This window comes from Pithys albifrons, chromosome 7 (genome assembly GCF_047495875.1).
Source record: "Pithys albifrons albifrons isolate INPA30051 chromosome 7, PitAlb_v1, whole genome shotgun sequence".
Classification (NCBI taxonomy): domain Eukaryota; kingdom Metazoa; phylum Chordata; class Aves; order Passeriformes; family Thamnophilidae; genus Pithys; species Pithys albifrons.
The window spans coordinates 26270121-26297362 of NC_092464.1; the positions used below are offsets into that span (position 1 = coordinate 26270121).

General features: G+C 39.0%; 1 protein-coding gene across 2 annotated transcripts; it reads right to left on the reverse strand.

Moving 5' to 3' along the window:
- Positions 1-1185: 1185 nt before the first annotated feature.
- On the reverse strand, positions 1186-18167 carry ASNS (asparagine synthetase (glutamine-hydrolyzing)). 2 transcript variants are annotated; one of them, XM_071560764.1, is made up of 12 exons: positions 18062-18167; positions 16198-16465; positions 13693-13930; positions 11995-12180; positions 11585-11686; positions 9465-9592; positions 8607-8733; positions 7180-7286; positions 6787-6887; positions 4318-4399; positions 3897-4052; positions 1186-2617 (listed from the first exon to the last, which is right to left on the reverse strand). In XM_071560764.1, the coding sequence occupies exons 2-12, from the start codon at positions 16444-16446 to the stop codon at positions 2408-2410; spliced, it is 1686 nt and encodes a 561-aa protein (XP_071416865.1). In that variant the 5' UTR covers positions 16447-16465; positions 18062-18167; the 3' UTR covers positions 1186-2407. The 2 variants fall into 2 exon arrangements, with proteins under 2 accessions (XP_071416865.1, XP_071416866.1); XM_071560765.1 differs by having other exon boundaries at positions 16198-16480; positions 18062-18144.
- Positions 18168-27242: the final 9075 nt, after the last annotated feature.

Consider the following 27242-nt stretch of genomic DNA (forward strand, 5'->3'; position numbering starts at 1 on the left):
TACCGTCAACCTCTTTTGTTGTAGCTCCTGGAATGCTTGAATGACCTAAACCTGAGCATAGTGCTGGAAAAATACTAGTTGCTCAGGTAGCCTTCTCTTCTTGGAAAAGCTTCCAGGCAACAAAAAGATGGAAAGTGGCACTGCAGAGAGGGGTGGGTGAAATACCACAAAGAGATCTTGGAAAGGAGAATGCACAAACCCTGCTAATGTACCACCAGTTCTAGCTACTACCCCTACCAACTTACAGGGCATCACAGCAGCACAGACCACTTCTCTGCTTTTTCAAGATTTTTAAGGCAACCAAAGGAGGAAGGATAAAAAGTAGGTAAGACAGCATTACACACTGGACCTGCATCCCACTCCCTACTGTGACAAACTACAAACATATATGTGGTTCACAAATTATCCAGAGTAGCTGGATCTTTTTGTCTTAGATTTTTGGTTTTGGTTTTTTGTAATTTTATTTTATTTTAAAGGAAAAAAGAAGAGGAAATTCAGTCTCATGGAAGCCAAAAATGTTGTAGAATTCAAGTCTATATAGGGAAAAGGAAGGAACAGATTTTACATTCCTGAAATCCCTAGCATCTACACCTTTTACAAGAATAAAGCAGCAAACGCTGCATCATTCCTCTGCACATCAGTAAAAAGCTAAAATAACTGGATCACCTGTCTAGAATACACCCTTGCTATGTAAATGTGCAATGAATTAGGAATTTAAAAAATTTAGGTGGATATCCTTGAATGTCTGATAATGTTGCAGTAAAAAGTGCATTTGAGTAATGACCAGAAAATGTGTTTAGCCTATTTTCACTTCAGGCAAGTGCTATTTTCTCACCTCAGCCTTGGAAAGTTTACAGTAAGTAGTAATCTTACCATTACACATCAGTGTTCAGTCAACATACTCTGTACTCCTCTCTCCACTCAAAATATACTTTATGGCTTTTAACAAATCCAAAAATACAAGCACACAGCCCTTGAGTAAAGAAGACTGCAGGAATGTATTAACTATCATATATTCATAAATAGCTAGTATGCGCAAGTTTATCTCAGAATATTGCCACTATTGGCCATAACTGGACAGTTTACAAGTGCTGTGGTGCTACCAAAAGGTTTCAGTGAAGTTTCTGGAATACAGTCAAATGCAGGATTACAGTAGAGTAACAAAGAGGCATCAGTCATTTCACGAAGATTTTAAATCAGAACAGCTTATATTTTACCTTTTACATAAAAAAATGGCTTTGGTTTCCTATTCAAAAGGGACAGTAAAGTACACTGGTTTTCATAAAGAGCATGGTGCTAATCAACTCAATCTGTACCACACATGTATTTCTTGACCACCCGTACGTTTAAGTTACCTTTGCAGCCCCCATGACTAAGCAGTTAATAAAATATTGTCCTGAAGAAAAATGGAGGTATTTTTCAATAAAATAATAGATGTTCTTGTAGTTTGTGAAGCAGCTTTTTTCCCATTCTTCTTAGCAAGGCATCTGATCCCATTGTTATAGCTGATGCTTTGTCCAGCTAAAATCTATGGTAACAGGGTTGGTTCTCCACAAAGTTGGCAACCTGCAGTTCAGCAGCAACAGTCTACCTTCCATCATACAGGTGGAAAAACAGGCAATTTCTATCAGACTGACACACATCACCCAGTTAACACCTGACTTTTTCAAGAACAATAAATACATTTAAAATTTGAACTTGAATTAGAAACAAAGACATAACTTGGCTTGGCTTCTCTGTTCTGCTCTTTGATAACAGTCATAATATCTTTATACTCATCGTGTATTTACAGGACTCAAAGCAGCCAACTGGTGGCTTCAAAGGAACAAATAAGATTCCTATTCACTTAATTAATTAACACGCAGCACCACACCTATTATAACCTCTAGTAAGCATCTCTGCATAGCTATAAATATCTAAATACCTTTCGAAAACTAGACCAAGGTTCTCAGGAGTGTGTAGAAAGGCATTCAGAATAGAACAATATAGAGACTATCCAAGTCCCATAGCCAGGAACACAAGTACCTAAATAGATATGGTCAAATTCCCCTTTGCTCAGATGGCCTTCAGCAGTTTGTATCCCTCAGCCTGATTCAAGTCCTCGTAACAGAGCTCACATTAAAATATATTAAATAACTGCCAGGCAACTGAATACAGTAGAGGTCACATAAGGAACAGAGTTGTCAAATAAGATAGTTTCCTATCCATAAAGTATTTGCCCATCAATTACAAAGTTTGGGTACAGCAGGGTAAATTTTTAATAGTACATTAACTACAGAAAGCTCTAATTTCCAAAGCATTGTCAAAATACATCTTAAAGATAAGCTTTATGTTTGCATAATTTGTTCGGTTTTCTGAAAGCAGAGTACACACAAAATGCTTGCAGCTCTTGGATTATTTCAACAGCCTACTCTTGGGTAGCAGACTTGTAATGTTTCAATGTGCGTGCAGAAGGATCAGTAGCTTTAACCCATTTTGGCATCCAGTAGTGGGGCAGCCAGCTGCTCCGGCCTGAGTAGTGCTTTTCAAAGATCTGGCGGTAGTAATAACTTTCTTTTGTTTTAGGAGGATTGAAAGGATATTTCTCCGCCGCCTTTTCCAGCAAAACGTCATCAACCTACAGACACAAGCAAAACTCAAGTTAAGCTGCAAACACATTAAACTTAAGACACAGAAGGATTCACCAACTACTAAAATCCCACAAGTTTAAACAAAAAAGTCTGTTCTACAGGGAGAGGTTTGAAAGGTCAAACCTTTGTCATATGTGCACTTATCTTTATGAATGGGTAACTGTATTTCCAGTGCTGTTGATATTTCTCTCTGCATGACATGTGAAGCCCATTTCTCTGGGTTACAACCACCTTTGTTAGTAAGTTCATAAAAACTTCTATCATTCCCTTTTCTGTGAAACAAGTGGAAAAACTTAAAGCAGTCACTATGCCATGTAAGTGGCTTCCTGTTTTTTTTTTCAACTTGGAGATCTGTTGATTCTGTTTGTATAACCAAGCTCTTAGAAACAAAAGACCTGGCATGCAGAAGCAAAGACACCTGCAATTGCTAAGTTGGCTTAGAAAAGGAGGATGAATAGTTGCACCAGTTGAGGATATTTCTAAAGCAACTTCCACTGCCAACAGGCTGTCTAACTTTTGACAGCCATGAAATAAATTTGCTCCTCCTACAACAATACAGGCTCAGAACAAACAGGCAGCACAACACTGTTGCCTGACCCAGCTACTTTCTTGCCTGTGGCTATACAGAAAAAAATCAGTTGGTCATAGGGCAGACAAGCACACATCGACAGGCTTGAATCCACATATTTCTGTGTCACAGAACTCTGGTGTAAATAAGCTGTTATTCCTTCCTCTTGATTAAACTACCTCTGTACTCCAGAGAGGATTAACTTTAGTCCAGAGCCAAAATCCCGTAAGTCTTCACAGGTTAGAAATGCAAGCAGAGGCTTTAAAAAGCAAAAGGGCTTAATTAGGGACAGCTTTGAAAAATGAATGATGTAAATAAGAAAGTACATTATAAAGTCATTATGTTGCTACTCAGCAGCAGAGTAAGTTCATACAAGTGCCATCAGCTGAAGCAGCTGCTTTGCCTGCAACCCAGAAATTGTGTTTGTCAACACACAATCTAATTTGCAATCCAGACACTTAAATGATGATCATTTCCTTACACAATCATTTCTGTCAGGCTCTCCCATTTCTTTGTACCTAGGATTACAAATACCTTTAACCAACTCAGATAGCTAGAAGAGCATTGATTAAGATTTATCTTGCTCCTTCACATTAACTGGTATAGCCAGATTTACAACTAAGCATGTGAGCTGCCTCCCCTTGGCAACGTATCTAATACACCTAAATGAGAAAGACCAAAAAAAAGTGGTATTGTACCTGTTGATCAATATAGTCCTGAAGAATAGAAAACCAGGATTTCTTTACTGATGCTATACCATCACTGAAAGCTTCTTTGGGTCTCCAGAGTATTTCTTTGGGAAGTAAATTGGAATCTTCAAAGGACAATCTTAAAAGGTATTTTTCAATTCCATTCTGTTTGCAGAACAACAAACAGTGTTATGAGTCTCAGGAACTGTAGCATGAAGATCTGGCTTTAAACACTTATGAAATGCTTTCCTTTCAGAAGGTCTGGTCAGAAAAGGGTTCCAAGTATCCCTACAACCCAGCAAAATATTTAAGAGCATACTTGACTTTGGGTTGAGGACTTAATCACTGAATTCAGCAATTTGGTCATGCTTAAAACACGTATCAGTGGCTTTGTACACTTACATTTGGATCCGTCCCTAGTTTTACCTACCTTTGGAATTCGCAATTCTGCTGGTAGAGATAAATAATAAGAAGTAAACCGATGATCCAAAAATGGGACTCTCAGTTCAAGGCTAAATAGGGAGAATAAATAGAAAAGATACTGAATTAATCTCATAAATCATCTACTTACAAATTCCACAACAGTTAAGGTTTTCTTGTCTTTCATATTAACACCAGGTTTTCTGCTTGTTCTTATAAAAAATTTCACTTGTGTATTTATGACTATCTGCATTTAATTCACTAATTTGGCAAGTTAAGTGTATGGCTTGTGCAGATTAAAGACCATGATGATTTATGATGTCATATGCTGGGCAGTTTCTCATAGCCTGAATTTAAAGACTACAGTGCTGTAGGATTTGCAACAATCACTGCAACATCTATGCAAAAAATGCATTAAAAAATCCTCTTGTTCCCAGAGAACTAACAAATCACTCACCGAGATTTGCATCAGCATTTGTAAACATATCACAGACCCAAGCAAGGATTTCTGCTGTCATTTCTTAAATGCACATTTGTGTTTTCGAGAAACAACCAAAAGGGGCCCACATGGACACCATTAAACCATTAAAGGCTTATCCTACAGCATTCACACAAGTTCTCTCCTATACCAGTGGCTGATATATGCATACATATACATACAATGTCTTCCTGCATACATCTCTTATGTATACCATGGCTCCTAAGCACACAGAGGGCAACAAATAAAAATGACAGTAACAGTGACTTCAGTACAAATAACCCCTTTCAGTGTGTTCCCTCAAGAGACATTATGCTGCCCAGTTTCAAAGGTGAAAGGAGATGTTATTCTTCATTCTAGTAATTTCATTGTCTTTGTAGTTTCTCCTCTGACAAAAAGCTTCAACTACTTCAAGTAATACCCACCTTATAAAAAACAAAATAAAACAAAAAAAGCATCAGCATTCAGTAATCAAGTATTGAGGCTCAGTTTCTCCATATAATGACAAGATTTGCACTGCAAGTCTTTCCCTACAGTTTGTTTAGTTTTTTCTGGTAACTTTCATCATTTCCTTTCTCGTCTTCATTCCTCTCCCCTTCCTCCATAAATTGAATCCCTTAAATTCAGTTTTACTTTATTAATACAAAGCTTCTTCCTAGCAGTGCTGTGAAGCTGCCGACCAGCTTCTCTTTAAGAAACAGCAACTCTCCAAAGGAAACCAGCCAGCATATGATATTAAACAGCCTTGAAAATGTGGGTAAACATTTCAGCACAAAACAAATTATAAGGCAAATGGCAGGTCTCCTACACCTTGTCCATGTTTTATATAGGAAAGAGAAATATAAGAAAGTTATAAAAAGCTGGGCAAGTAATTTTGTGGCAGATCAATATACAACACAAGCTTCCCAACAGTTTGCTTTGTCAAAAGTACCATCTTTTTTTATCTATACACAGCTTCCTAACAATATTCTCATTTTCATTAATTTATTTCTTCAGTAAAACAATACTATTTTCTACAGCACTCAATTTGGAAATTCTTTAAGGTGTCTGTCACACAGATTGTATCCTACTACCTCTTTATTACAGTCAGGCACCTAACTCAATGCACATACTTTTTTCAGTATGTTTAGTTTTTTATATGCATGCTGATGATATGATTCAAAATTCCTCTTTGACTGAACCTCAAAAAACCCCAAAGTCAAATAAAACTTTGTTTTCCCTCCCCAACTCTGAATATTAGAATTTCTAATTCACTGTTTGTGTAAAGACCAGTACAGTCATAAACCAAAGATATTTTCTGCATTCGTCGCCAATATATGGACCCTATAGTCACAGAGCAGATTAAATCTTGCAGTGTGCTTTGCTATTGCTCAAATTCCTTCATGCTACAACTTCAATTTCATCTTGGCATACAAATCCTCAGCAGTCTTTTTCTTCTACTCTAAGAATTCAGGGCTACTCTAAGCAGATGCAATTAATTGAGAGGTACTATAAGCACATGCAATCAGATTCATTTTTATTCCTCCTCTATTTGCTCATCCAACAAAACTTACTTTCAGAAAATGTTGTCAGTTGCAATAGGAAGTTTGTCCCACAGTGTCTAGTACAGAAATATGATTGATGATTGCTCTGAAGACCAGATTTGCCTGCCCTCATATACTGTGCTTCCCACTCAGCCCAGGGACTCTGAGTGCATGTACACACCTGGAACATCAGCAATGACTGTTCTGCCAAAGTAGGTCATGTCTTCAGTTATAGTAAGATACAGAGCTCAAGCAGAACATGGGCTGCACCCCATTTGCTCCTAGTACTCAGTAAACTGATGACCATCTTATACCTAGACAGCAGGAATATAAAATTATCCTGCATCACAATAGTCTGAATCACTTAGTTATTCAGCCAACAGTTAACTGCTGCCATTTCCACAACAGCAACAGAATTTTTAAGATCTTCCGGTTTTAAGTCCCATGAATCCTAAGCATCCAAGAGACTATATTTTACCCGTGTGCTGCAGTAGTTCTGTCCGCACGAAGTACATCAAACAGGTAGAGCTCCTTCAGAAGCCTCTCGCTCTCTTCTGCAGCTTCCTCAGGAGATGGTGCCTGAAACCAAACACATGCATGAAGGACACAGGAGGAACAAGCTGCACTGAGGGAACCACTGTTTGCTGTCCTGCCTTTAGTTGCAGTGATAACTGGGTGATCTCAGAACTAGCAACAATTACATAAAAGAACTAACAATTGATTAAAAAAGTTACTTTTTAGGTGATCGGATCCCTTGGATTTTATGCCACCTCTGGAAAAATACTCAACAAATATACAATTGGGACAACTCTAAAATATGCCACCTCGAAATCTCAGAGATGTTCTGCCAAAATATAGTGAATATATTTACCTTATGGAAATATATATATCCTTGTGTCAGCTCATCCGATCCTTCTCCTGAAAAAATGACCACGCTGTCTGTTTTCTTACGAATATATTTGGAGACAAGATACATACCTTAAAAAAAAGAATAATAAAGTACAGCTACATGTATGATGCTATATACAGTTAGTAGTTTTAAGTTTGGCATTTTAGAAGTTTGTCTCCTACACTACTTTTTTCTGTAGCAAACAACTGCTGTAAAATAGCATCTTGTTGTTACTCAAAGCCATCATCACCCATGTTAAGTGCTGCAAATATATCTAAACTGTGTAATTACGCTTAGCCCTCAAAATATCAGAAAGATGTGTCTGTTTGTGATCCTGAGAACACTGGAGGATTCTCATAGGAACATACAGAGGAGCTGTTTTGTCTCAGTTTGAAATTAAGCACATGGTTAATTCCAGCACAGTGCTGAACAAAATTTCCAACCTTGGAGAACAAAACTGCCAGCAAAAGTTGCTGTTTAGGTGTCCGCCACTGGGGGTTGAACTGGATAAAGCCCTTATGTAAAATTTTTTGTAAAGAATTATCTAGTAAACAGAATTATTTCTTCTCCTCAATGCATCTTTCTGAACAATATGCTTTTATAACAAAAGTATTACAGATCTAATGAAAAGGATCTAGTTCACTATTTCTTATACTAAGCAACAGATGAAAAAGAAAAAACTACAGATAAAAAGTTGGCTTTAAAGAAATGCATTCAGTATTTCCCATTTCACAAATCCTATCTTCATGGACCAAATTCCATACAAGGAACTCAGTTTTGAAAAGTGAGTTGACTATTTGGCTTCGTAACCCTTTACAACATTTTTGGATGACACAAGATTAACTGGGTAAAGGGATGTAGCTTGCATTATGCGGGAGTCACATTGGATTAGAGATTTTCATTCTGATTAGGCTGGCAACACTTTGTAAAAAGGTGCTGGTGACTTCCTTCACTTCTCAAACACTTATTATAAGAACCTGTGTTACTAAAGTGTGACAAGAAATAATTCACATTAGTATTAAAATTACACAAGGAAAGGGTAATTCTAACTGTTTTGCTGCCGTAACATTCAGTATCTCAGATAACTTATAAATTTTCCCCCTTCCTTCAAGGTTCTTATTTATCAGAGCAGAAAACCTAGACCCACAGCTCTAGTGTTTCTTCTTTGTGTAACTTTGGTTTTGCGTTTCAAAGTTTCAGAAACAATTCTTGACAGTTGTTTTGTGTAGTCAGGGACTTGGAAAGTAATAACTGCTTTTGCCTCAGTGTGGTATCACAGATACCTGGGGAGCAGAACTTGGAGTCCCAGATTCTGTGTCAGCTAAGGGATCTAGCAGATGACCACATGGGTTTGCATAAAATTTTATTTGGGTGATATAAACCAAAGATTGCCATTAAAAAAATCTTACCAATTGAAGCTCTTATTGTTGTTATATCATAGGTTTCCAATGAGAAGATAACCTCCTCTATTGCCTGAATTCCCTCTTCAGTATTAAGTATTACTTCATGATGTTCACTGCCTATATGTGCTGCCACCTGTTTGTAAAAGATCACAATAACATATGCCTTTTCAGCTAAAACATTTTGTAAACATACATTGTGTTTTAAAACACACACACATTGAACAAAGCACCAGCTCCCTTCTGCTACAGTGAGAATTATGACATTAGGGCAAGAAAAGGTGTTACTTAGCAGCCCCTCTGACTTGCACTGGTACATTCACCAGACAGAACAGAGTCTCCCTGATTACAGTGTTCAATCATGGTTGCGACAGACCATCCAGCTGCTCACCCAAAGCAAAACAGACTCTGTAGAGGCTCTAAATATTCCAGATATTTGCCCTTAAGAGAAAAAACAGCTCAAAAGTCATGACAGCCTGGATACTTAAGGGGTATGCTGGATGCCAAACAGTTTGTACAACACTCTTAATTCAGCAAAGTGATGATTAACTTGCAATATTTAACATATATACAAATGCCACAGTATATGAACCAGAGCATGAAGATCTATCTGAAAACCCAGAGGCAGAATTCAGACAAATCCAAAGTTCCACCCTTTTTGCAAGAGAAAACAGGTAAGGTTCAGTTGTCTGTTTTGTAAGATAAAGCAGCAAATGCTGTACTAAATGATTTACTGCAAACTGATTTACATGCTAGCAACAAATGAATATTCAGTGTTACTAATAATGCCATACCACCAAGTTAAAACCATTAATAAACAGTTTAGCATTCAGCAGCTCAGGACAAACTGAAAGCAACACAGGATACCTTTCTGGCAGCCAGTAAATCAGGACTGTTTTCCATTCCAATTGCAAAGGTTTGTAATGGATAATTGATGTTGATTTCTTTCATCAGTTTCAGAAGAACAGCTGCAACCAAGCTGGAATCTAAGCCCCCTGCCAACAAAACAAATTATTTCATTAGGTGTTTGAATGATGTTTTGTTTCCTCCTTAAGGACACTATATCTAGATATTGGAATCTTATGAGTGGGCTTCATTTTTAAGCTGTGTGAATACAAGGTACTTCTCACACAAGTGCACATTTACCTCTGCTTAACAAGAGAATCAGGCAACTACAGTAGAACATCTTCAGTAACAGTTGTTACTACTTTTGGTTATCAGAAGCATCAGTGGAGATCCTTCCTTAAGATACAAAGAAAGTATACTGAACACATTGTGCCACTAGAGAACATGCCCCTTCTCAACTCTACTAAAATGGGATTTATTCTCCATTTCAAAACTGCTCCCTGTTCTCCTCTTACCTACACATTTGATAGTCTACTGACAGCACTAAGGAATTTTTTTTCATTTGCTGTTTGAATAAAAAAGAATTAAGTCAAAGAATGATTGGGGAATCCTTACACTAAGCATTGTTTTTCCTCCTCTTCTTTGTAGAGGACAGTGAAAGGATTTGAGCAGTTTGGAGAACAAGATTAAAAAAAAACCAAACAAGAGATGCACAAGTTGCCTAGATGTACTCTTCTTGTTCTCAACAACTAGTTCTGCTAATCCTTGACTACTTCTACTTGCTGCTCCCATTTGAAGTACTGAGCAAAACACTGTTCATTTGCCCACAGTTCTGAAAAGCATGAGGCAAAATCCTATTCTCTTTGTTTCCTACAGTCTGTACACAATTTTTCAGCTGAGTGCATTAGCATCAATTCCCACCCTGACCCCCTTTATGGGAACGCTATCTTGTTAAAAAAAAAAGTCCTGTAGAAATTACATGCAGCTTCTGAGAAAAGGAGAGCTCAGAAAACAGAGTGCTCAGGATTCAGAAATCAGGAAAATCAAAACCTGAGGCAATTCTCTAACCATGATGTTCCAAGCATACTCAGAATTGTGAAGCACTGAGAAACTCTGGTATTTTGCCAGCACAGGCACTTAGTGTTGCTAGTACAGCTTTTGGCATGTGCATCTGAGGAGCTGCTGACTGCCTTCTAATATAGTATCTGAAATTTGGGGTTTAAACAGGGCTTTTTACAGAGATTGAGATCTTCCAACCCTACCTATCTTCCTGTTTAATTAACCTCCTTCCGACTTTTTATGATGCCATAGTAAGGAAATGGTCCAACAGTATCTCTTGGTCAGTTCTCTCCATTCAGATGCACATTTAATACGGTTCATGACAAATTAGTGCAGTTACTGATGTTTAGTGAATGCATGAACAGCATATCAGAACTTTAACCACAAGCACAAAGTGCTACACAAACACAGGAAATAAAGTATCAGTCCCATGGCTCTGTACAGAGCCTTACCTCTGTAAAGTACTTCTGTGACACTGAACCACCAGATCACAGCAGTGATCAGCTAAGTCAGTGAACAACTTCCTGTACCACAAGCTATTACCTCATCTGCAAAAGAGTGTAGCAAATAATGTTGGTCTACATGGTCTCCTGTAATTTGGAAAAATCAAGGGAGTTTAGGATGGGGAATACAGCAAAGGTGGCAAGTAAGAGTTTTAATTCCTCCTGCTATCTGAAGCAAGCCAGGGCTTTTTTCTAGGCTCCATCTGTGCAAAGTGAATGTAATAATTACATTTATCTTTTAGATACCAATCTAAGCATAAATCTCATGTATATATAATAAGAATGTATTTACTTCCTCTTATTTAAAAATGGTCAGTGTCTCAACAAGCCGAGATCTCAGTCCAGAGTAAACTTTAAAAGCATAAGACTCTCAAGATACTTCTAAACTGGCAAACTTTATCCCAAACTAACAAGTTCTCTGTTGCTTGCTCTAAAAAGCAAATGAAGATAAAAAGCAAATGAAGATTCAGATCACTTCAGGTACATCACAGCAGAACAGCCAATATACTTTTCTCTAATTGACAGAGGATGGGCAAAAGAGCAGGAAGATACAGAATCATTGTGGTTCCTGTTACTTACCTGACAGGAGACAACCAATTCTTCTATGAGCCATCAAACGCTTTCTAACAGCATTTTCAAATAGAATACGGATGTTGCTTTTCACCGTTTCAAGGTCAAAGCCTGCTCAAAAAAGAAAAAAGAAGAGGAAAACGTCTAAAGAGTGTTACTTAGACTGTGATGGATTATGCTAATTAGAAAACAAAGTTATTTATGTGACTCTCCTTTGATAATGAGGACATTCAATCTATCTTTGCACATGACAGCCTACAAGCACAATTCTAGAGTCCCTACATTTTAAAGGTTCTTCCAAGTTGCTTTTTATCTTAAATGACACTTTTTTAAACCAATCAAGGCAAATTTTATACTCAAAGATTATGATTTTTTTCACTTTTAAATCAGAATAAATAGCAAAATCTTTGCTGTACTACCTGAAGGCAGAGCTTCTACTGTATCACACGCAACATGGAGTGGTTCATCTTTACAGCTATGAAATTTTACTAATTCCACTGATGCAACCTTGCCAGAGGGCTTTAAATCCAACACTTCGTAATGACCTGGCAGAAATGGTTCCACTTTAGAACATAAGGATGTTGAATGCTTTAAGTTGATAAGTCCTACACATAAAACAGGAACAAAAGAAAAATGTCAGAGTTTTTGGCCTCAGATGGTTAAATTATACTTCACTGAATAGCATCTGTACTAAAACTATATACAAATATTTTCTCCACATCCTAAATCTGGTATTAAAAATATCCTTTACAGCATGTGTCTGCTTCTGGCTGGATGCACACATAGATCTGAGCCATCTCAAGCTGAGGCAGACAGCAGAGAAAGCAAACCAGCAAGTTTTACTAATTGGCAAGTAGCAATTTATCCCCATGAGCATTAAAATTACTTTTCTAACAAACTACATGACGTCCAGTTCAAGGTCTAATATGCTTATGAGAATTCAAATGACAATTACTAACTGGTTTCTGTTTAAAATTAAGTGTAGTCAAGGTAACAAGGGGGTTGAAATAAAACATCACTGAAGTGATTACTTAATTGACATTGATTTAGTGATTTCTTAACTCATTTGTTCCAGATTGATCTACTCCACTGCTACTGAATGCCAAGAATCAAACCTCATTTCCATTCCTCTTGTGAAAGAGGATGTTTAGCACCTGCTGGTCACCTGGATGCCCCTTGAGGAAGTCCTCAAAAGAGATATTGAATTGCTGTTAGAGAGAGACTGGTAATTCGCTATATAGGACACAGTCTCCAAAAACTTCCGTTCCCTTCTTCCTTCACAAGAAGCAAAGACAGTACACCATACAATAGAGGAGTCACCTGCATTGGAGTCTGATAATAAAATAGATACACAGTAAATGGGAGAAACAAAAGTAACCATGAAACTTGGTTGCAATAATGCCAAGGTCATGGGTTCAATTCCCTATGTGGGCCATTGACTTAAGAGTTGGACTCGATCCCTGTGGGTCCCTTCCAACTCAGAATAGTCTGTGATTCTGTGAAGGTAAATTTTAGCCAAAGTGCACTTTAGGCAACACTCCCTTTTGACACTGTTTAGATTTGCTTATGAAAGTGCAAAGATTAGAGATAATTACTTTAAAAAAGAGAGAAAAGGATGTCTTATCTCAAAGGAAAAAATTGTTATCAAATAAAATAAGTGATACTGGAAAATTAGCCAATGCTGCAGGAGATTTCAGTAGGGTTTCAAAATTCATGGCTTTTACAGATTAGCAGTTCCTGTGGCAATATTTTCCAGTTCATTATAGAACACCAAGAAAAAAGGCTAATTTATTGTAGTATAGATCTAGTCCCACTTTAGAGACTGCATTTAACTTTGGAGTAACATGAAAAAATCTTGATTTCAATACTGCTATGATTCCAGACCACACAATTCTAAAATTAAATAAGCAAGATATTGTAGAGATATTAAGGACAATTAAACATGTTGGAGGTTTTTATTTTAATGGTGTGTCATTCTTATACTACTAAATATAGTTTCTCTATTAGTGAACTTATAGTTCATTTTCTCCTCACACTTAGAAGAAAAGCCTGACAAAGAAGTTTGTCTCAACAGCAATACCTAAGATTATTTAGGCACTAAACATAACTAGTTTTACCTTTTGCCTCAGAACAGACACCCAAAAATCCATCATCAGTCAGCATCTTGAACAGTGGCCTGACTCCATAGGTGTCTCTCGCCAGAAACACTTTTCTGTTTGCAGTGTCCAGAAGGATAAAAGCAAATACGCCATCTAGCATGGACGCTGTTTGTTCTATTCCTCCTCTGTTGTAAAGATGAAGGATAACCTCACCATCCACTAATGTTTGATATTCAAATCCAAACTGCTTCTGCAGCTAGTAAAAGATATAAAGAAAAACATGAATAAGCATTTGCAAACATTGCCTGCTTAGTAACTGAAACAGCAACACCATTAATGTAGCTGTTTAATAAGAAAATAAATTTTTTTGTGTAAAATCATGTTTTAAAAGTTATATAAATATTTCCACCAAAAAAGGAAATTATACTTTAGTATTCAAAGTTGTATTGGGTTCGCATGGCCCGGTAGCAGGAGGGCTACAGGGGGCAGCTTCTGTAAGAAGCTGCCAGAAGCTTTCCCCATGTATGGCAGAACCAATGCCAGTCAGCCCCAGGATGACACACCACTGGCCAAGGCCAAGCCAGTTAGGAATGATGGTAATGCTTGTGTGATAACATATTTAAGAAATAAAAACAAAAGCTATTTTGCAGATGAAATTGCAGCCAGTGAGAATATGAGAGGAATAGCTGCAGACACCAAGGTCAGTGCAGAAGGAGGAGGTTCTGCTGGCACTGAAGCTGAGGTTCCCCTGCAGCCTGTGGTGCAGACCGTGGTGGACCGGCTGTGCCCCTGCAGCCCATGGAAAAAAAACAAAGCAAAACACACTTGCAACATCTCTGCAGGGTAAAGTGCTTCAGAAAAAACCTTTAGTTTACTTATGCAGTCACTGCAATTCCTCAGTGGTTTTTTATGCACAGAGAATCTCCTTCTGCCTAATCTTTCTTCATTCCTTGAACTAGCCTTTTCACTCTGCCTGTACAGACAGAGTGGGGGAAGAAGCAATTAGCTGTCAGACTTAAGTCAGTCCAGATATTCTTCATGTACTTGTGGTACTACTCTTAATGTCCTTTCAGTAAGTACAAGACAGAGGGAAATAAAGGGTTTCAATAAGACACTAACAAGAAACCCCACAAAATAAATACTCTCGCATTTTAACTGAAGTTCTTTGTTTTTAATTGTTATTTATGGGACAGTCTTAGGGCAAATTGAATCAATATTAAAATAACTAAGTCATTGCCCTAAACAAGACACCTGTTTCACCAGTGATTCTTTCCAAGGTAGGTTTCAGTCACAAGCTTGAAAGAAAAATTTCATTATAAAGAAAGAGGGTACATGATGTAGTGACAATGATCAAACAAATTCCTGGAGATGGTAATGCAAGTTTTGCATAATTAAAGTCCATTTCAGATTGTGTGTCACATGATTTAGAGTAATTTTTACTGCTTTTAACAGCAGAAAATATGCAATGCTAAACACTGCAAGTATTACAGGCTACTGGTACAACACATTTCACGTGTACTGCAGGCCAAAGTGTATCCCACCTTTCAAACAGCTTGAAGACTGGGAAAAAAGATAAAATCTCCTGTCTATTCAGTCAAATTCCCAATGACACTATTGATGTCACCGACATGACTAACAGCAGCCTGAGTCTGACTTTAAAAAGGTGATGTTAGAAATACTATGCCATCTCAGATTATTCATACATTTCTGATACTACCACTCAGTATGTGATACATTTTACACATTCATTCAGCATGACTCAGAATCAGACACAATTTTAAGCTGTTTTATACATCAAATTTGAATGATCTGAACTATCTTCCCAAGTAACACAGGCAGCATGGACATCTCAGCACAAGGACTGAGGTGCACTGATAATGTTTAGCCCATCAGGGACATTCAGACACTTTAGGAAGTAAGTAGAGTTGCTACTTGTTTTGTGCCTAAGAGTCTTTCTTTGGTGGCACTCAAAACCGCACAAAGAATCTGGCTTCTGCTGCAGACACCCAAGGACTTTGGTGGCATACTGGAGATATCCCCTTAATGCTTATTGCTTCATAAATATATAAGCATGCATACTATACACCAATATATTTTAACTTATATAATCCAGACAGATTGATATGCAATAATAAAAATGCAATACCAAACAACATGGAGGATTGCAATGCAAAATAACCGAAAATTGAGACAGTCTAAATGCATTTGCACTATGAAAGGAGGAGAAAGGTTTGGAATTCCCCTACCTAAAGATAATGAAGAACCCTTTATTTAAAACTGATCAAAACTGAAGATACAAATACTTATTTCCCTTTCTGTCAATTAAAAAGTGATTTTTCAGTATTGAAGACTAAGTATGTCACTAACTAAGCCACCAGATTCACAGCTTATCATTAGCCCTTTACTAACTTTAATTCTTTTTCTGATATTCTGGTCTACCATGCTTTAAAGATTTTTCTGAATAGCCACTGATTTTTAAATAAAGAAAAATAAAAAAAGACATATCATGCATACAACACTTACCTGTTTGAAATTGTAGATTTCTCCATTGTAACACAGCCACAGATATGGGAATTTCTTTACTCGGATAGGCTGCATACCATATAACTGATCAACAACTGCAAGGCGGTGGAAACCAAAACAACAGTTGGTGAATCCATTGACGTTCTCAAAGCGAAATGCATCAGGACCTCGGTGTGCTATCTTCATGGCACTTAGACACTGGACAGAAAGGCACTCATCGCTCCCAAACAGCGCCCAGATCCCGCACATTATGAAGCTGTTGTTCTACCTGCAAGTGGAGAACCTGTTCAATAAAGACGTGAACATTCTAAGCAAGTACTGACACGTTGCACTGGGTCTGGCTGAGGGAGAGCTCATTTTCCGCTCAGCAGCCCTCATAGTGCGGAGTTTTGTACTGGTAGCTAGAGAGGTGTTGGTATCACACCAGGGTTTTGGCTACTGCTGAGCACTACTCCCACAGCATCAGCACTCTCAAACATTCCCCCCTCATCAGAAGGTTGAGGTCAGGCAAGATTTTGGGATCATAGCCAGGCAACATAGCCAGGACAGCTGACACAACATCTCCAAAGGGTTATTCCTTTCCATATGATGTGTGCTCAGATAAAAAACCTAAGGGAAAGGAGAAGGAAGGGAGGCATTCATTATTTATGACATTTGCCTTGCCAGCTGATGGGAAGGCAAGAATAAAATATTTGGGGTTTTATTTCTGCTTGTGCATGATCTTGACGTTTGCTTTAGTAAACTATTTATCTTGATCCATGAGGTTGTGTTGGGTTTTTTCCACCATATTTTCTTCCCCACCCCATCCTACTGAAGCGGGAAGTGACAGAGTGGCTTGGTAAGCACCTGGCATCCAGCCTAGGTCAACCCACCACACACCTGGAAAACACAGATAACAAATGTAGACTATTAATCACTTAACTGCCAAGACGAATATCAAGAGAATAGCAGACTTTACTAACATTTAGTAAAACCTGGCTGGCCCAGAGTAGGATAAAACAAACTTTGCACAGCAGCAACTTAGGCTTAAGTTTTACCTTTAGATACAGCAATGTCGCCTATGATTTTTTTTCAGAGAGCACAAATAGAACAAATCATTACTGGGCATGGCAGTATGATCTCTTGAAGTAACAGAAGCAGAAACATTAATAGTCCTTTCAGGGGTTTATAAGAAAGATTGAGAGAGGCTCTTTAGCAAGATCTGTAGTGACAAGGGGGATTGGCTTCCAGCCAAAAGAGAATGGGTTTAGACTGGAGTTTCCCAGCAGCGCGGCGGGCCCAGCTGTGAAAGGTGTGGAGGGAGCAATGCTATTCCGGTGCTGTGGCACGCCCCGGCAATGCCTCCTGCAGCCCCGGCGACACACATTGCTCTTGTAGCTTTCTGAACCTTAGCCCTGGGAGCAGCGGTGGGCTTAACCTGGGCACTTCCAGATCAAGGGATGCTTCTGGAGTGGCCATTAGGGGCCAGGGTTCAGGGAGCCACAAAGCCTACAGCTTCAGGGACACTGGGGCTGCAAAAGGCGTGCCAATGAGAGCACGGCATTGCAACGCTGCTCCTTCCACACCCTTCCCATCTGGAAAAGTGATGGCGCTGCGGACCTCAGCACATGGAGCTGGGCTCTCCCACCAGCTGGAGCGTCTTCCTGCGAACACACGGTCTCCGGGCGACGGCGGGTACCCGGGGCAGTTCCCTCGGCTCACGACCGCTTCCCGCGGGCTTCCCGGGCACGGCCGGACCCGGCAGCCTCTGCCGCCGCCGCCGCCCCCGCCCCGCCGGTCGCGACGCGGCCGCGCTCGGCCCGCACCCCCGGCCGGCCCTGCCGGCGCAGCCCCGCGGCCCGGGCCCCCCGCCCCGCCGCCTTACCCGCTCCTGGCCGCCGGCGGAGGGAGAGCCACCGTCCGCGCCGCGCCGGGGGATGGAAGAGGCGGCTCCTACCGGCTCCTCCCCCGCCGCCAGCTGCTGTTGAAACACGCCGCGAAGTTTCATCATGTGTCTCGCCGCCCTGCCCTTCCGCCCTTGCCATGCCCGCAGGGCCAGCGAGGCGGGGGGAAGCACACGCATCTGTATCCATATCCGCATCCGCAGCTGGGTCCGTATCGCATCCGCACCGCGGCCCTCGGCGGCCCCGGCTCGGGCTGCCCTGCGCCAGGGCAGGAGCTCGCAGGCCGAGCATTCCTGGCTCTGGCAGCTTCCCCGGAGCGCTGTGAAGGAAAGCGTGCACCAGCAGGCATTGCTGGGCTCATGAGGGCGACGTGCAGCCATCAGAAATCCTGTCCCTGCAGCTCTGCCCCGAGCCTTGTGTGGCTTGTGTGGTGTCCAGTGCTGCGAGCTCAGACACTTGCATTGCCTTAAAGCTAGTTTATTTAGTTTGTGAGAGAGAGCGCTTTCGAAGTGTTTCCTGAGGACATGATTTTGCTGTGCAAAACTTGGTTCTGAATCATAGACACAACGGGTAAAACGGGATTTTGGTGCTTACCTGAATTTTGGTTTTGGACAGTTTTGCCTGTTTCCCTTTCTAAATGCTAAAGGAAATGAAATTCAGCTCTGAACAAACCCTGATTCTCCATGCATTCTTCAAGAGAGCCATTAGTAGTTTGCATGCAATATCCTTTCATAGGTAGTGTTAGTAGACAATGTAAAACTGCAGTGCTGTGCATAAAGTTCTTCAGGTCATGCAGACTGTCAGCAGTTAAGTGTGGTCTGTCTGTAGAATTTTAAATGGACCTTTAAGAAGCCATTAAAAGGATACTTTTAGGCTTTAGAAAGAAAAATGTGTTGAAGTGTCCTGTGCATGAGAAGTAGACACCAGTGTTGATCGGGAATAGATATAGGGTATTTCGGTTCAGCACAGCCTCAGAGGACAGGACTGGCCTTGGCAGAGGCAAGGCCTTGGGCAGCCTGTACATACAATGTATGCAGTTCTCAGAGCTATGCACTGCCTGGAAGAGCAGGGTGAAAGGGTGTGCAAAGGTACATGGAGTCACTGCTCACGGAAGAGTAATGGTTATGCTGGGGATCACCTTATATCTTTTCTGTTTTGTTTTTTTTTTCCCCCAGAGATCTAAATGTAACTCTGCATTTTGGAAAGCTACAAGAAATACTAAATAAACCTTGTATTAGCCCAGGTTGTTTTCAGGGTTTGTTTGTTTGCCAGAGACTTTTGTAAATTGCTTTCTTTACATCTTTACTTCTTTTCTCTGCACATTTTTGGATCGGTAAGATTAGGCTTATGTTGTTGCCTGGGCATTTTCATTTGATGAGCAATTTCTAGTTCATAACTAGACCTCGTACAGTGCTTTATGATAGTAAGTCACAAACCATTTGCTAAAATAAGAATCTTTTCATGGAGAAACTGAAGTAGGGATGGTGAGAAGCAAATTGCAGAAAGTGGCTTGGTAAGGCTGGGCAGGCACAGCCAGGGAAGAGCAAAACCTCCCAAGTCCTAATTAATGTCTGCATCTTTAAGGTGCACTTGGTAACAGCAACATATTTATTCTCCCCTTTACTACCACTTCTAAAAACTGGGGATAACTATGTCTTATATGTTAAATCCCCTATTTTAATGGTGTTGATGATGTTATATATGGGACTAATCGCTGTAATACTACATATGATCTGTTTTTAAACATTGACAATGTTACTGCTTGGTAGTTACAATAGTGCAAGTAATAACCTATATGTCCCTGGCCTTTTCTGGCCTTTGTCTACTGTTGCCGAGTAGCCCATTACAGTCTGTTTACATTGTGTTGTTCTTCAATATGCAATCTTTTCTTTCAGCTTATCTGCAGACAGCACCAGATGTAATTACACCCCAGTCTCACACCTCTGTTCTTTTCAAGTCATATCTTCCCTCTCGGTTTTCTTATTCCTCCAGACATTACCATGTGTAATAGTTTCTACAAAGCATTGTCTTCTCCACTCTACTCTTAATACTGATTTTTCACGTCCTTTTTGTTGATAATAACTTAAATTAATGCTAGCTGGGTGAAGAGAACAGGTTTGAATGTAAACACTGGGTGCCATTAGTAGCTAGGAGACTTTCCATTTTGTGATGTCATCTGTTAAGTACCTGAGAATAACCACCTGTCCACCCACAAACTAAAACCATTTAAGAATGGCTGAAAAACACTGTTAGAAAGTTCCTGATTAATTAGTTAGAAAGTGCTTGCATTAATTTTGTTTCCAATCAGCTGAAACTAAAAGTTAAGAGGTTTCTCCGCAGACAACAGGTAAATGAGTAAATGAAAGGTTGACGTTAACAGGTAAATGAGTACAATGTGGAATGAACTGGTGCAGCCAATGACTGTTACACTGAGCTGGTCACTGTCAGCTCAGCTCTCAGTTGAACACTGCTCATTAATAAAGTCTATGCTCCTCATGTGTTTTTTCCCAGTAAATAGGAACACCTTTGCTTCATCCATTGGCTTTGGTGCCACCAGCATGCCTAGAAGACTGGAATTGCATGAGTTCTGTGAGATTGATGAAATCTGTTTGGAGAGGAGATAGAACTGAGGGAAAAATGGAGAAGTCAGAGACTGTGAATAAAAGAGACATACATGAAAGTTTTTTGCTTTCCTGATGATGACCAACAGGGAGTGACCCCCTGATGGTAACACTCATTTCTGGCTTTTTGCCTGAGAGAACACATTTCAGCTGTTACTGTGATGGTGGCTCTCCCAGCACTCTGTTCTCATCCCTTGCACTCACTGGAACTGTGCAAGAAAACAAGATCTGAATTAGAAAATGATGGCCAGACTCAAATATTAGAAAGAGACTTTCCCTTTTTTTCATCAGCATCTAACACACGTTCTGTGCAGTTTCTCAGGCAGGAATTTAACATCTTTTATTGATGGTGAAGGTTATCACAAGTGGATTCATGGGCCAGGTCACTAGGATGGGCAGGACTGTGAAACATCAGAAATTCTATTGGTGTGCCTCAGCTCAGCCTTGCACCAGCTCTTTGCACAAAAATTACTAGCGAGTAGCAGTGGAACGCAAGCATTCTGCACCCTACCAGGCCATCTACATAGTTAAGGACTGTTTAAGATGCTTCATCACCAACAATTTGAGGGATAATAAAGATATTTTTGAAAAATTGAAGATTTTGGCTGGGGGAAGGAGAAGGTCTGAAATCTCAGGACTCCCTTTGCATCCAGAATCCATTTTTCACTTACATCAACTACTTGGACCAGAGACTTTCCATATGGCCTTGAACATATCCTGAATTGCAATAGCAAGACTTGCCTTTTCCTTCTCCAACCCTAACTTGTGTAGTAATGGAGTTGTGGGAATAGGCAGTTCCAAGTTTCCAGGTGCCTCAAACTATACTTGTCTCAAGTCTCAGTGACTGAATATTTATCATGTGAGCTGGGCAAAGGTCACCAAGAATCCTATATTTTTCAGTTTGTTTTTTTCTTTGTTCTATTTGCTACACGGTGCTTTGCCACACATTGTCATAGGCACAACTGAATGGCATATGCTACTATTGGTGTGTGTTTGTCAGCATCTATAATTTACTTTGGTGAAGTCTCTGTACTTTAGTTTGTGTATTCACATCTGTTCCTGAATGTGCTGTAATAAGAAGCTAAGGCCACTGTTGGTGCAGGGAGTTGGTGTACATCAGGAAAGAGTTACTTCAGACAGACATTGCTACATGGTCCATCATTGTAGCAATAACAGAAAATGAAGTGGCAAATGCTCTTTCTGAAAGGAGCCTGGTCTATTTTTCATGACAGGGACTGAGCTCGAAAGCAGAGGATTTTTTCTCCTAATGGAGCCACACAGAGACATCCATATACCATGGTGGCATTGGCAGCCCATTATACACTGAGACAGATTGGTGGTGGGCAACACATAGGGAAAGACTATCAGTTCTTTCTACCCAGTCTTGTGGGTTGAAGTAAATAATGTATCTCATACCCTGGCTATCTTGCAATAATAAAGGCTTTTTGGATACATGTACATTAACCTGGCTATCTTGCAATAATAAAGGCTTTTTGGATACATGTACATTAACCAGGCAATAGGTGTAGTGCCAGGTGTTCTAGTAACACTTCTGACACTGAAATGTGTTTGTATGTCAAGGACATGCATATGCACAGAGCAAAGGCCATTCCCTATATTGGTTTTCCTTCCCCATGAGACTAGTAACACTATGTGCTTTTAAAATTGGAGTGCTTGCACTCAAAATCTCAGGCAGAACCATACTTATAGTCTTGTATCTGAGTGGAGAAAAAAAAAAAAAAGAAGAGAAACTTTCAAATTCAAAAGATGTTTGAAGATCCGTAGCTTGAAGTGAGGTAGGCTCCCATTTGTAGCACTTGTCTGCCTTTTACCCAGTGGGAATATACCACATGCCAGTGAGCTTGCAGCTTTTGAATAACTTACCGACCTAACAGAGCTGTTTATTCCTATAGTTTTGAATATATTTTTTTCTTTCTTTTTATTCTCTGTTCTTTTCCCTTCAAAGACATTTGAAAGACATGCAGTCTACTTGTCTCTCATCCAGACAAAATCTTTTCTCTCATAATACAAAAAGTAGTTGTCTCTCCCACTGGGAGTTCCTATTGCTTTACTGTCTCTTATTTAATCCTTTTTCTTTCCTTTCTGCTTAATTATGTTAAGCTTCAAAACAAATAAAACTTGCTCTGACCCTGGAGTTAAAGGTCACAGCACTACTGAAGTGTTAGAAGAAAATTTTTTCTAGAGCCTGGGCATTCAGGACTTCAGTGAAGTACTAGGAAGGCATGTTTAATGCAGCAGCAAGAGAGAACAAAAAGTAAGGTGATTTGTTACTGCCTGCACAAAAGACTAAGCATTTTTCTCTGTGGCCACATCCTTTTCATAACATCCCAGCCCTTCCATTATCCCCCATGTTTCTTAGCACAGACAAGAAAGGGTTGTTGAAAGAGTGGTTGGGCATACAGTGCACATGGCAAACACGGCATATGGCATACCAATGGATCTATTGTCAGTGGGCCCAGGACCACAGAGGAATGAAACGTTGCTGCCTTAACTCAATAGTGGTCTTGGCTAATGAGAAGGAATCCAGTGTAATTTATTCTCTTCCTGAGGAGGGGGAGAGGAAAACAAACCACAAAACCAAAGCACTATACATATAATTTTTTAACCACTTGCAGAAAAATTAGCTGGCGGCTATTGACTCTGCAACATAAAATAATGCTCTAGAGTTTTTAGAACCATAATGGTAGAACTAATTTAAATTTGGGTTCTTTTTCATACAGTAGTAAAGATTAGGTGTCCACTGAATTAGCATTTAAAGTAACTCTTGTAGTCAATACTACAATCTTCAGCTCACTTTTACATTGTAATTAGCCCATTGTGAGATTTTGCCCTGTTCAATAGATGTTTTGTTTAATACAAACAAGATTTCTTTTCACCTAGAATACAGCTAAATTCATCTGTAAGAGCCACAGTTAGTTGGTATAAAGTTGTAACAGCTAAATTCATGCTTGAAATATATAATAGAGTTTTAAAATACACTAGAATGTATTTTTTCAGCTGGAATAAATGGGCATAATTCTAATAAAGTTATTTTGACACCCTCATTTGTGCTGCTTTAGTCTTTTAATGCACTGCATTTAATTTTGTGATTTGTGTCTATAAGACATAAAAAGTATTTGGTAAAAAGTGCTAAAAAGGCACATAATGCTCTCCCAAATGCAATTAAGAACAATAGAGGGAGAATAATAACAGTTATTGAACACTGCATGAGAATTATTGGGTTCTTTTACAGAAAGTTAGGTAGTCTTTGGTTTATAAAAGACAGAAACTATTTTAAAACATATGGCTGTAGCAGCCCTTTCTCATCACTAGGTCGAGCTATTTCCTCAAAATGAGAAACTGTCACCCTACTAGTACTGTTGTTACCAAAAATAAAGCTGTAGAACAAATACAACAAAGGTCTGCAATGAAAGAACTGGTAAATATAACGCTATGCAGTATGGAAAATAAACAACTGCACGACCACATATACTAAACCAATTATTTCTGTAAAAGAAAAAAAATTACTAATGAAAGTAATTTTTCCCATTTTCTCAGAGAACTACACACTAAAATAGAGCTTGCTTCACAGTATGTCTTACTAATTTTGTGCAGCATTGAACCCTTCAAATGTTTTATTACAGCTGCTTACTCTCTTTTTTTCCCTAAGAATTAATTCTGAATTCTGTACAGAGGTAAATGCTGTAATATAAGCAGTAAATTCAAATGTCTCGCCTCCTAATTCCTTCCAACCTAGAAACTAACAACAGACTTCATGAAAATCGCTTTGTCTCTTTACATATAAAGACAAGAAAGAGATTTTTCTTGATTCAAAAATAGAAAACAAAAAAACAGAAGAAAACCAATTCTAAAGGAACTCAAAATGCAGTACCAATTAAAAAGGATTAAAAGAATTAAACAGTGGATGATTGCAAAGAAGAGTTAGTTCTGCATTCTAATTCTTACTAAACAATACCTCATCTCTTACCACAGATGCCACATAATAATGTGGTTTCCTATACTAGTTCCAATTAGGCTTTTTTTTCCTTTTCCAAAGAAAAGAAACATGAGCTAAGTAAAATCTTCTATCAACTCTCATAGAAATACAATTATACAAGAATGATACCTTATAGCAGCATTACTTTGAATCTTACTTTAGTTGACAACAACCCTCTAAACCTCTTTGCTTTCGAGAGGTAGCAGACAGGCAAATTAAATAATCTGTCTGCAAGGGTAGGCTGTTCCTCAATCTGTTCTGAAATACATCTTTCTTTTTAGAGTTTTTATTATTAGACAATATAGTATTTTAGATTTGACAGGGAAAATATTTGCACTTGCCCCAAATAACTTTTAAATTGCATGCATATGTAAAATAAACAGAAATATCTATACAGAAATATACCCTAATAAGACTATAGATGCATTTTTCTTAAGTACTTAAAGAAGGTTTTGTGAGGCTATTTATACTAATAAATCAAGGCCAGAAAGTAAATTCAGGTTTGGGAGCCTGCCTAATTATTAGCATGCTGATCGGGGTGATTTAGATGATATATGCCCCTAGCATTCCTTGCAAAAATCCCTGGGCAAGGTAATAGAGTAACACTTGCCAAGTGCTACTTCTAAAGAGCAATATGGACAAGGCTGAGGTTTTGGTCCATCCACCATGCAGCCCTGTCACGACTCCCTCCAGGAGAATCCCAGCTGACTTCCTACCCCGTCAGTGCTCCTGCATGCCTTCCCATCACTTTCCACAGTTCTGAAAGTGTTGTTTTCTCAGTTTCATGATATGAGAATCTCATTTTGAGATTTTTGAGGAGTGCAACACAACCCTCAACTTACTTTCAACTGAAAAATTGTGAAATAATTCTGTCAAAGAATGGTCCCGGGCACTGTTTTGTCCATAGAAATACAGATGTAGCCCACAGCATTCTGAAGTGGGTTTTGAGCCAGGTCTCTAAACAGGACAGAAATATTGTGACAAGTGGTTTTCTTGCAGAATTTCCAGAATGACAGCCTAATACGTTTTGTCTGATATCTCCAATCAAAATAAAAAGACTTTTTTTTAATTATTATTTTGATAATGAACAAAATCCCTTTATTTCAAACTTTTTAAAAAAGTGTTCTTTTAAATGTCACATTTTTACCAAGATCCAGTAGTGAATTCCTTTTTCTGCCACTCAAAATGTATCAGTCAATTTTTTGGCACACACTGAATACTAATCTGGAAGTTCACAATGGCTTTCTTTAAGTCTATTATTTGTTGTAAGCAGATCTTGTTAGCACAAACAGCAGCATGGAGATTGTCCTATTGTTTAAATGCAGACAGTACTTCTAATTTCACTAATCAGTAATGTGTATTATTCCACTATTGACAGTTTCGCTATTGGTTGTGCATGAAATACAATGAGTCAAGGTCCGTATCATAATAGGATGTCAGCCTTTCAGCCAGCTGGTGTTCTTATGGGCAAAAGGAAGGTGGGGTGATACACTTGTGGAATCCCAGAATATTTTGAGTTGGGAGAGACCCACAAGGCTCATCAAGACCAGCTCTTAAGTGAATGGCCTGTACGGGGATCAAACCCATAACTTTGGTGTTATTAGCACCATGCTCTAACCAACTAAGCTCAACTCAGGGTCACTTGTACTTTTTTATTATAATACACTTTATATCACACAGTAATCAGATCACAATAAATTATTTTTACAGCTTCAAATATGGTTCTGACTGATCCAGGAAATCACAGCACCAAATTAGTTTGTCCTGCCCAAACTGAAGTGGGACAAGATGTGGTGGTGAATTGAAACTCCATTCACTTTCCTAAAGGCCTTTGTTCTGTTCTAGGAGTTAGGGTAGGCATGTGTAATACAATCTTTATAACTTGATCCGGTTCAGTGTGCTTGCAACTACGATTTGTGTGTTCACAAGTGGGCACAGAATGAGTAATAGGTTCTTTAGAGAAGAATGGCCTTGCCAAATCTGAATAATCAAGTTAGTGAGATGTTTTTTAATAAATAATATTAAACAAAAAAGACATTCAATGTAATCTGGCTATCTGATCAAATAGGAGTGAACAGAGAACACAAAAGTAGCTTTCAGTCCAAATATATAGCAATTACTCATGTAATATTTTCATGGTCTTGCTGATGATCCATAAAAGCAATGGCATAACCAGACTCAATATAAGACTGTTTATAATTAAACAAAATGGTGTGTAGAATTTGATCTGGTAAAGCTGATTACTTATCAGACATTAGCTTGTAGAAATCTACCCACAGAAGGAAATCACAGTTTCACCATAGATATTTTTTAGAAAATCAATCAAATATTTAAATGTTATATATGTAGTCAGTGACTTGCCAAATTGCAGAACCTTACAGCAGCTGTTGCATTTTGCCTTCTGCCTTAGCTTTATTTCAGCTTTCATGTTTAGGAACCTGTGTTCCCAGACTCCTGTGCATGGACATGAGGGGAGTTGAGAGCAGTAGCTGATCTGTGAGTGGGTTTTTATGGTAGATTCATACTCCAGAGTACTCCAGTGGA